General features: G+C 36.5%; 1 protein-coding gene across 1 annotated transcript in view; it reads right to left on the bottom strand.

Annotated features, from left to right (window-relative positions):
• Positions 1-10,000, bottom strand: part of LOC137644770 (kinesin-like protein KIF26B) — a 531,356-nt gene that overhangs the window by 31,072 nt on the left and 490,284 nt on the right. The window contains exons 8-9 of the mRNA XM_068377666.1: positions 6,902-7,024; positions 4,534-5,959 (exon numbers count right to left, since the gene is read on the bottom strand). Of these exons, the coding sequence (XP_068233767.1) occupies positions 4,534-5,959; positions 6,902-7,024 (1,549 nt within the window). The remainder of the gene's footprint in view (positions 1-4,533; positions 5,960-6,901; positions 7,025-10,000) is intronic.

Here is a 10,000-nt window from a genome sequence, read left to right as displayed (position 1 = left end):
GGTAGAGGCAAGGGAGAGTGACATTGCCCTATCAAGAAGGACAATGCCTTTTAGAGACTGACCATAGCCCAAGCTAGGACCAAGGAGGGCCTGGCAATGGCTGCTGAGGACTCAGCAGATAGACCTATAGGCTTCCCCAAACCCTTCATCCTTAGCTCACAAGGATAGTAAGGTTGCAGTGACCAAAGGAACTTACAAGTTTGAGCGGGACTCGAATCCCAGTTTGGCAATCACCAGTCAGGGACATTACCACATCGACAACCACAACCCTTATATTGTGAATCTATATAGATTTATAAGAGTAACCCAACAAAGGGTTGTAATGCGTGGCCTATTGGAAACATCCCTGCCTGGCGATTTGGCAGACTAGGGTTCGAGTCCCGCTCAAGCCCAATAGTTTTCTGTAGTTCCTGCAACCTCACCATCCTTGTGAGCTAAGGATGAGAGTGTGCGGGAGGTTATATGTCTACCTGCTGAGACATCAGCAGCCATTGCCAAGCTCTCCTTGGTCCTAGCTTGGGTGGAGAGAGGTCTTGGGCAATGGTCATATGTATGGTCAGTCTCTAGGGCATTGTTCTACTTGCTAGGGCAATGTCACTGTCCCTTACCTCTGCCATTCATGAGCGGCTTTTAAACTTTAAAAATGGAATAATCTAGAAACACATATTGAATGATAATGCCGAGTTTAAAAGTTGCATAAAAAAGATCGTGATGAATTTTTCAAATCACTTGACAGATAAGAAGTGATTTGTAATGGACTAATAATATCGATTAATTAGATAATCATAAGAACACCAATCAACAGAATTGCTCTCTGATCGTGTTATGGAATACACATTTTTAATCCGATATCAATTAAGCCGATTGCATGGAGCGAATAAATGTATAAATGAATGCTAATCATAGTCAGAAATGATCTGTGCAAACACCAGTTATCTGCTTAGATAAAATCCCTTTCTTTTCTAAAAGTGGATGAAGGAGATAATGAAATTTATGATGCAATAATGAGTATTATCAGATATTCTACAGCAGGGGTTCCCAACCTGGGGTTCACGTACCCCCAGTGGTACATTTTTACTCGTCAGGGGCTACATTGCAGGTGTAGGTGAATGGAATATGAACCGTAAGCATAGAAGGATCCAATGTAGTACTGTCTTGCCAGTCGAAGGATACAAAAGCTCTCTAGTGGCACTTTCTCAACGAGTGGCTGGTGCCAGGACCATCCTATTATCATGGGTTTGCTTTCCTGGGGTTACATGTACCCTCAGTGCTGCATTTTTACTCTTCAGTGAGTACATTGGATGTGAGAGAATATCCAATGCTGTACAATACATGAGGTAATCTGTAATGAGATTGAATAATGAAATTATATCATAATGTCAATTTTGTTTTTTTCCTTTTTTTCATCCTCGATTTTAGGGGTACACAGCACACACGAATCTATTAAAATTTAAAAGGGTTACAGAAGGAAAGAATAACCAGTAGCCTGCTGCGTAGTACGGCATGTAATCTGTAATGAGATTGAATAATGAAATCATATAATATCAATTTCATTGTTTCTCTTTTTTATTCTAAATTTTAGAGGTACAAAAGAATCTATAAAAGGCCAAAGGGATGCAGAAGAGCAAAAGTGTTGGTGATCCGTGTTCTAGACGTTGTGATGGTGCTACAGATTGATTGAACGAACTAATTCATCTGTGTTCACCGACTGCTCCATTTCATATAAGAACTACAGGGGCACTCAGTAGAGAGCATGCCTTCGCCACTTCAAGCAGTCTTATTTTGCTCTTAACTCCACTGCGTACTTGTAATTCAATGTATTTTCTTCAAAATCAAATGTATTTGTTATTGGGTCATACCCCACATGTCCACCAAGTTTCGTTGACATTGGTTCTGTAGATTTTGCATAATGCCATTCACAAACATAAAATAACTAACAAAATATTTGCCATTAACTTAACATTGCAATTATATTCAAAGTACTGATGCGTACTTTGATGTACTTTATCCAAAATATTACATAATCATCCTTGGGTCTTAATCAACATGACTATCAAGTTTGGTAAAATTCGGTACAGCAGTTTTTATGCAGAGTTGTTCACAAACCAATACATAACCTAACAAACAGACGAAACCGACAGGGGTGAACACATATCCGCAAATAAACTGGCAACGAGCTGTGTATATAAAAAATTAGATATCCAGTATTGTAGTCTTTTTAAAAACTAGGAATTATCTAATGAAAAAATAATAATGAATATCGCCGCCAATACAGAGAATTTCGAATTGAAAACAATTTTCAAAAAGAGCAAAAATATGTTGGAAAATACTGCTGAATAAGTATCATAAACAATTTCAAGCAAAATAAAACTCAAGTGCAATATATATTTGGTAATTATGATCTAGCTGCTAGACTTCACAAGGCACTGGAAGAGTTAGAAGACCCAGGCCCACATGGCTGAGGACTATGAAGCGTGAAGTAGGAGAGGACGAATGGAGAATTATTGAATTAAAAGCTCAAGATACAGACGACCGGCGAAATCTAACCGAGGACCCAGGCCTACATGGCTGAGTACTATGAAGCGTGAAGTAGGAGAGGATGAATGGAGAAGTATTGAATTAAAAGCTCAAGATGCAGACGACCGGCGAAATCTAACCGAGGACCCAGGCCCACATGGCTGAGTACTATGAAGCGTGAAGTAGGAGAGGACGAATGGAGAATTATTGAATTAAAAGCTCAAGATACAGACGACCGGCGAAATCTAACCGAGGACCCATGCCTACATGGCTGAGTACTATGAAGCGTGAAGTAGGAGAGGATGAATGGAGAAGTATTGAATTAAAAGCTCAAGATACAGACGACCGGCGAAATCTAACCGAGGACACAGGCCTATATGGCTGAGTACTATGAAGCTTGAAGTAGATGATATATGGAGAGGTATTGAATTAAAAACTCAATATAGGGTCGACTAGCGGAATCTAACTGGGGCCCTATGAATCAATATGCGTAGGAGGAGATGGTGATGCTGATGATGATGATTAAGATAAACTACGATCGCTTAATTGAAACTTTGGTAGTAAAATAATGATGGAAAAAGATAAGTTATTACAAATATATTTCAAAAACAGATAAATTTAACTTTTACATAGGAAATTAATTGGTAGTAAAATAATGATAGAAAAAAAGACAATTTATTACAAATGTATTTTAAAAAGTAAACAAAATAGATTTTTGAACAGGAAGTGAAACGAAAATGAAGAAGATATTTTTCCTTTCTGAAATAAGAATATTGACAAATTGCGAAGGCGGAAGAGATTGAGGAAGGTCATATTTGATCAACGGCTTCAAGCGAAAATGCAAACATATCAATTGTGGCGATTTTCCGCGTCATTTTGTCCTTCTTCTTCTTCAGCTTTTTTTTTTTTTCATTATTGAATTTCTTTCTATTCCTCTGTTTCGCGATGGGCGGGTTCTAAAGTAATAATGACAGCAGGGTTTAAACTTTTAAGGTAAATGCCTTAGTATGGGGGTAATTTGCATGGTTTCAAGGTAATTCTAAGATAATTTCGGTTTTATAGCTTCAAATTTAAGGAAATTGGAACAGTTTTAAGGTAATCTAAGGTAAAATGCAGCAGTAATGGCTAAATATTCAAGTTTAAACCCTGAATTACAGACAAAATATGTTTTTTTACATCTGCCAAGGAGGTTATAAAACGACCTGTATTTATTTATTTATCTGTTTGTTTGTCTCTTAGCAGGATTACGACAAAACTGCTTGTCGGATTTTCACCAAACTTTAACAATTTTGGAAGGGATCCAGATCAAGATCACGATTATTATTATTATTATTATTATTATTATTATTATTATTATTATTATTGCAAAGCTAGGCTATAACCCTAGTTGATAAAGCAAGATGCTATATGCCCAAGGGCTTCCAACATTGATAAATAGCCTTGTGAGGAAAGAAAACAAGGAAATAGATAAACTACAATAGAAGAATAAACAATCAAAATAAAGTACTTCAAGAACAGTAAACACAATAAATTATTGTTATCATTATACAGTAGATTCATTCACGGTCAACATATGAAAAAGGGAAAGCCTGGTCCGTAGAATTGAGTAAAATGTTGACAATCTTCATTGGCGGAGGTCTGAAATTTGTTATTGCTCTTGTTTTCTTATGTTTTATGATACTTGCCATTTAAAACAATTTTTACATGTCTTTTGTTGGTTTTCCGAAAACATAATATACAATAGCTTTTGTTTTCTTTAAAATGAAATGCTGAATAAGTTCCCATAATCATTGTCACTCTTACAGGTAAGTAAGGTCATTTTTGTGCGCATTTCCAATTTTTTGACTGAAACGCTTATATTTTGGGAAGATTGCGTCGTGTTCTAAAGCTGACTCAGTCACTATCTTTTTTGGATTATTTATAAATTTGTGTTTACTAAAGAAAGGATTAGAATACAGAGACTAATGACCAGAAAATATCCCATTTTCTCCCCAATATTACGAGAAACAGACTTACCTTGAGAAGCTGTATGCTGTAAGCTCCCTCTTTTAGTCTCTCTCTCGACGTAGATAACTTGCAGAACTTCTTCCTCGTCATTTTCGTCACATTCGTCCTCTTCCCCCTCACGAGACGTGGAAGTTTCTTGGCTAGTAAGGTTCAACTGCACGTTGCAGACATCCTTACTCTCTATTCTCTGAACCACAGCCGGAGATATGTTGGCATTGGCATCAGGTACCCCTGGTGGCAAGACTCCCGGTGCGATTGTATCAGCAGGCCTTTCTGGTCTGTCTGATACAGCATCAGTTTGACTGCCAGCTTGAGACTCGGTTACAGGTGGAATCCCTGTGATGTCTGCTGCCTGGACTTTAAGCTCAGTTTTACTGGTGTCCGAAGACACAGCGTGGAGTTTAATCTTGTTTTCGTCGGCATCGTTAACAGGTTGACTAGAATGAGGCTTATCACCATAACTACGTCTCTTCCGGGGCGTCGAATCTTTGTCCCGCGCAGTGGTCAGTTGTTGGCCATCTTTGCGAATTTCTTTACAGTCGCTGCTCTTGCGCTTTTCTCTGTGTTTTTCTTTGTGACGTGGTGAAGAGGCTTCTTCTTCTTCCACCGTCTTGAATTGCGTGAGCTCTTTGTATTGTTTGTGTTTTGGACTTCTTTGCGGGTGATCCGTTGACTTTGGTTGCACCTGTGCATTCTGAGTTTCGACCCATTTCTCTATCATTGATTTCTTGTGGTCGTCCATGTAGCCATAGGTCGCCTCAGGTCCGTCAATCCAAGTTTCCAGTTCATAGCTTTTCATTTTGTGCCCATCGTAGACTTTGGCTCGGTGAAATCTTGGACCGTCTATCCACTGTTCTTCGCTGCCACCCCCTTGCTGACTTTGGGCAGCAGCTGGGTCCCCATGGGCCACAGAGGTGGGAACCTTATGTCTACTGTGTCTTGAGACATGTGGGGATTTAGGAGATTTGGGAGTAGCACCAGTTATCTTAGCACCAGAGGGAGAAGTAAATTTCGTAGGAGTTTTCGGCAAACTATTGTTACTACTAACACCAGTCCCAGCACCACCACCACCACCACCACCACCACTAACACCACCACCACCACCACTTGCACCACCGCTGACACCACTAACGCCATCACGACTTTTGTGCGAGTCTTTAGTCCGGTGTGGGGAGGAATGAGAGCCTTCTTTAGGTGAATGTTTGGAGGACTTAGAAGGACTCTTGGCACTAGAGGACACTTTCGACGACTTTTTCTGCGTCCTCTGAGATTCCGATACTCTACTAGAGACGCCGTCCACGGCGGACCCTCTCAACGCCTTCTTCATGGAACACCGGTTGTCTCCTGAGTTGATTGAAGGAAGGAAAACTGGCGGATGCTCTCCGTCAGTAGCGTCGTCGGCACCTGGGCCTACGTAGATCACGGTATCACAGGACTGTTCGAAAAGGGGATAAGAAATTACAGATTAATCACAGTGAAAAGTTGTAAGATCGACGAAATGAAGAAAATTCTGTTTTTAGGCATAAGAAAAAAAATTAATCTCAGTGAAAAGTTTTGAGATCGTCAAAATAAAGAGAATTCTTTTTTATGATAAGAAAATATAAATTAATCTCAGTGAAAAGTTTTGAGACCGTCAACATAAAGAGAATTCTTTTTTTATGATAAGAAAATATAAATGAATCACACTGAAAAGTCTTGAGGTTGTCAAAATGAAGAGAATTCTTTTTTAGGGATAAGAAAATATGAATTAATCAGTGAATAATTCTATATCGTCAAAATGAAGAGAATTCTTTTTTTAAAGATAAGAAAATATAGATTAATCAAAATGAAAAGTTTTGAGTTTGTCAAAATGAAGAATTCTATTTTATAGGGATAAGAAAGTGTAAATTAATCTCAGTGAAAACTTTTGAGATTGTCAAGATTTAAGAGAATTCGTAATTTTAGAGATAAGAAAATGTAGATTAATCTTGGTGAAAAGTTTTGACTTTGTCAAAATAAAGATATTTCTTTTTTTAGGAATAAGAAAGTATAAATTAATCACATTGAAAAGTCTTGAGATCGTCAAAATGAAGAAAATTCTTTTTTTAGTGATACGAAAATATAGATTAATCTCGGTGAAAAGTTTTGAAATCGCCAAAGTGAAGATAATTCTTTTTTTTTTAGGCATAAGAAAATATAGATAAAAAACACTGAAAAGTTTTGAAGTTATCAATATGAAGAAAGTTTTCCAGAGATAAGAAAATGTAAATTAAGCACAGTGAAAATCTTTGAGACTGTCAAAATTGAGTGAATTCTTTTTTTTTTTTTTTTTTTTGATAGAAAATTATAAATTAATCTGATCTGCCAATGCCAACAATGGTTGTTTTGCTAACATTACCTGTTCAGACGAGGAAGGATCTACGGATGATGACCCTCCTGTGTCAGTTATCGTACCTCTGGACGATCTACCTGACCTGGACTCCTCTGAAGACCCTCCAGATCCGGATCCTCCTACATGAGGCTGAAAAATAATAAACAAAATTTCATATAGTTATGTACCAAATGGGCATATTCATTATTATTATTATTATTATTATTATTATTATTATTATTATTATTATTATTGTAATTATTAATTATTATTATTATTATTATTATCATTATTATAATTATTCATTATTATTATTATTATTATTATTATTATTATTATTATTATTAATATTATTATTATTGTAATTATTCATTATTATTATTATTATTATTATTATTATTATTATTATTGTTGTTGTAATTATTCATTATTATTATTATTATTATTATTATTATTATTACTACTACTACTACTACTACTACTACTAGCTAGGCTACAACCCTAGTTGGAAAAGCAAGATGCTATAAGCCCAAGGGCTCCAACAGGAAAAAATAGCCCAATGAGAAAAGGAAATAAGAAAAGTAATAAACAATATGAGAAATAATGAACAATTAGTATAAAATATTTTAAAAACAGCAACAACATGAAAACATATATTTCATATCTAAATTATAAAAAGACGTATATCAGCGTGTTCAACATGAAAGTATTTGCTGCAAGTTTTAACTTTCGAAGTTCTACCGATTCAACTACCCGAGTAGGAAGATCATTCCACAACTTGTTCATAAGTGGAATAAAACTTATAGAATACATATTGTTCAATAGTAAAAGGATTGAGCCTGTTCCATTATCTAATTCGTTATTATTAGCCTTTTTTTGTACCTGAATCTCCTTAATTGACTCTACGGTCTTAAAATAATATGGTTTCAGCTAAGATGTCCTTACAAAAGTTAAATATCTTTCGGAAGACCTCTCTCTCTCCCTCTCTCTCTCTCTCTCTCTCTCTCTCTCTCTCTCTCCAATACTTTAGTACACAGATAAATCTTATTATACACCTGATTGTATTGTAAAATCTAGTATTTATTCTCTCTCTCTCTCTCTCTCTCTCTCTCTCTCTCTCTCTCTCTCAGTACATTAGTATTCAGGTATATCAGATTATACATCAGATTATAGTATAAAATCTAGTATTTCTCTCTCTCTCTCTCTCTCTCTCTCTCTCTCTCTCTCTCAATACTTTAGTACACAGGTAAATCTGATTATGCACCAGATTGTATTGTAAAATCTAGTATTTGTTCTCTCTCTCTCTCTCTCTCTCTCTCTCTCTCTCTCTCTCTCTCCAGTACATTAGTATTCAGGTAGATCAGATTATACATCATATTTTAGTATAAAATTAGTATTCTCTCTCTCTCTCTCTCTCTCTCTCTCTCTCTCTATCTCTCTCTCTCTCCAATACCTTAGTACACAGGTAAATCTGATTATGCACCAGATTGTGTTGTAAAATCTAGTATTTGTTCTCTCTCTCTCTCTCTCTCTCTCTCTCTCTCTCTCTCCAATACTTTAGTACACAGGTAAATTTGATTATGCACCAGATTGTGTTGTAAAATCTAGTATTTGCTCTCTCTCTCTCTCTCTCTCTCTCTCTCTCTCTCTCTCTCTCCAATACTTTAGTACACAGGTAAATCTGATAATGCACCAGATTGTGTTGTAAAATCTAGTATTTGTTCTCTCTCTCTCTCTCTCTCTCTCTCTCTCTCTCTCTCCAGTACATTAGAACAGAGGTAAATCATATTGTATTGTAAAATCGATTAATTGTTCTCTCTCTCTCTCTCTCTCCCTCTCTCTCTCTCTCTCTCTCTCTCTCTCTCTCTAGTACAGTACAACACATCCTGCACAAGAATCTTGGCTCAGAAAATAAGACTAGAATATATTAGGACTTAATAATACGTTCGCCTATTCGAGCACCAGTTGCATTCATGTGCTTGAAGGTCATAAAAGGGTGTAATGAGAGCGCACATTATCCCTTTAATCTCCTGCAATTAGCTCTTAATGATAACGAAAATATGTGGAGAGAGATTAAACAGATTTTCTCTCTTATTTTCAACGTTATTAGAGTCTCACGCAAATGGTCTTTCCTCTGTTCGGTTTCTTTTTTCTTTGTTTCCTTTCCTCACTGGGCTATTTTCCCTGTAGGAGCCCTTGGGCTTATAGCATCATGCTTTTCCAGCTGGGGTTGTAGCTTAGCAAGTAATAATAATAATAATAACAATAATAATAATAATAATAATAATAATAATAATAATAATAATAATAATAACCGCTGTTTCTTCTGTTCGATATTACGGAATTGTTTACTTTTGTATTTAAAATGGCGAAAAATGTAAATCTGGATCAAGAATCCGGATTCGGATTAGGATCATCTCCATGACTTAATGGGGCCGTCCATGACCTAAGATCTGCCTGTGGTGAAAATTTCATCAAAATCCGTCGAGTAGTTTTGTCGTAATCATATCCACAGACACACACATACATACACCCAGACAAATAAATAAATAAACTAGAGGGGCACTCAGTAGAGCGCACACCGTCGCGGCAGCTTATTTCTCGACCTTATGCTCGACCTTGACCTTTAACTTTAACATGTATAATTGGCGTGGATTTTCATACACTCGAATATGAACCAAGCTTGAAGTCTCTGAAACAACGATGTCCAAACTTATCGCTGGTTACGTGAACTGGACATTTTGCTTGACCATGACCTTGACCTTTGACCTTGACCTTCCAAAATTTAATTATATCCAGCTTTCAACATAACAGTTAATCCCTGCAAGTTTCATTACTCTACAATTAAAATTGTGACCAGGAAGCTGTTCAAAATCAAACACACACATACACAAACAGTAGGTAAAACATAGCCACCTTCCAACTTCGTTGGCGGAGGTAATAAGCCCACTCGAAAATATAACTTCCAAGGCGGAGGTGATGATACATCTATATGAAAATGCTATATGAAATGATAGGCATCAATAACTTAAGGTATGTTTTTTTTTTCCTTTTTTTTTTTTTTTTTTTAAATGGGCTTGGGGAAAAGGAGGGTTTTCCCCTTAAGACAATTACTCCTGTCTGTAT

Source organism: Palaemon carinicauda, chromosome 8, assembly GCF_036898095.1.
Source record: "Palaemon carinicauda isolate YSFRI2023 chromosome 8, ASM3689809v2, whole genome shotgun sequence".
In the NCBI taxonomy this organism is placed as follows: Eukaryota; Metazoa; Arthropoda; class Malacostraca; order Decapoda; family Palaemonidae; genus Palaemon; species Palaemon carinicauda.
Note: the sequence above shows the minus strand (reverse complement) of the source record. Positions and strands in the feature narration are given on the sequence as shown.